This window comes from Octopus bimaculoides, chromosome 14 (genome assembly GCF_001194135.2).
Source record: "Octopus bimaculoides isolate UCB-OBI-ISO-001 chromosome 14, ASM119413v2, whole genome shotgun sequence".
Lineage (NCBI taxonomy): Eukaryota > Metazoa > Mollusca > Cephalopoda > Octopoda > Octopodidae > Octopus > Octopus bimaculoides.
The window spans coordinates 53,488,193-53,489,076 of record NC_068994.1 but is presented as its reverse complement, the minus strand read 5'-3'; the positions used below and the strand labels follow the sequence as shown (position 1 = coordinate 53,489,076).

The following is an 884-nucleotide window of genomic DNA, read 5'->3' as shown; positions in this document are numbered from 1 at the left end:
GTTGTGTGGTAAGAAATTTGTTTCTCAACTACATGGTTCCAGGTTCAGTCCCACTGTGTGCCACCTTGAGTATCTTCTATTATAGCCTCAGGCCAACCAAAGCCTTGTGAGTGAATTTGGTAAACGGAATATGTGTGTGTGTGTGTGTGTGTGCATGCGTATGTGTGTGTGTCTTTGTGTATACTCCTATCTCTGCTTGACAATCAGTGTTAGAGTGTTTACATCCCCCATAACTTAGTGGTTCAGCATCACCTTGATACAGGTAATTCTTTCCCTATATTCAAATGGCTTCCAGTCCTCTATGTCAGCTAACCTTTTCTCAACTACAACTTCAATCTTTATGCTCTCCAACGCTGTTAATTGTCCACCAATACAGCAAGCTGTTCCCACAAAAAGGAGAAATAAGAGATCATCACATTTAGCCTGAACACCCTGTATACATACACACATACATACATACATAAATACACACATACATACATACATACACGAATGCACACAGATACACACACACACATACACACGCCCTCGCACATTTAAATGTCAGTGATATCGTATTTAATGCCGGGAGCATTAAAAAGCTAATTACAGTTAATTATGCTGTCGGGAAAAACCATTAATAGTGTTTTGTTATTTCTGTTGCAGACCAAGGCAAGATCAGAACCTCCTCCCCGCAAATACACCAGTGCCCCCAGCTTACAGCAGATACAGGTTTCTTCCACTTTACAACAGAACCAATGTCGTCTGGAACACTTACCGGGATCACCAGTCCATGATGAAAAGCTAAACCCAGTACCACCTTTACCACCAATGTATTTCAAAAAATGAACACTTTACAATGGCACACACACACACACACACACACACACACACACACACACACA

The 884-nt window shown here is 41.3% G+C and overlaps 1 protein-coding gene across 1 annotated transcript in view; it reads left to right on the top strand.

The window, feature by feature from the left end:
* Nucleotides 1-787, top strand: part of LOC106868554 (protein FAM184A) — a 73,359-nt gene extending 72,572 nt beyond the window's left edge. The window contains exon 17 of the mRNA XM_052972605.1: nucleotides 646-787. Within this exon, the coding sequence (XP_052828565.1) occupies nucleotides 646-787 (142 nt within the window). The remainder of the gene's footprint in view (nucleotides 1-645) is intronic.
* Nucleotides 788-884: the final 97 nt, after the last annotated feature.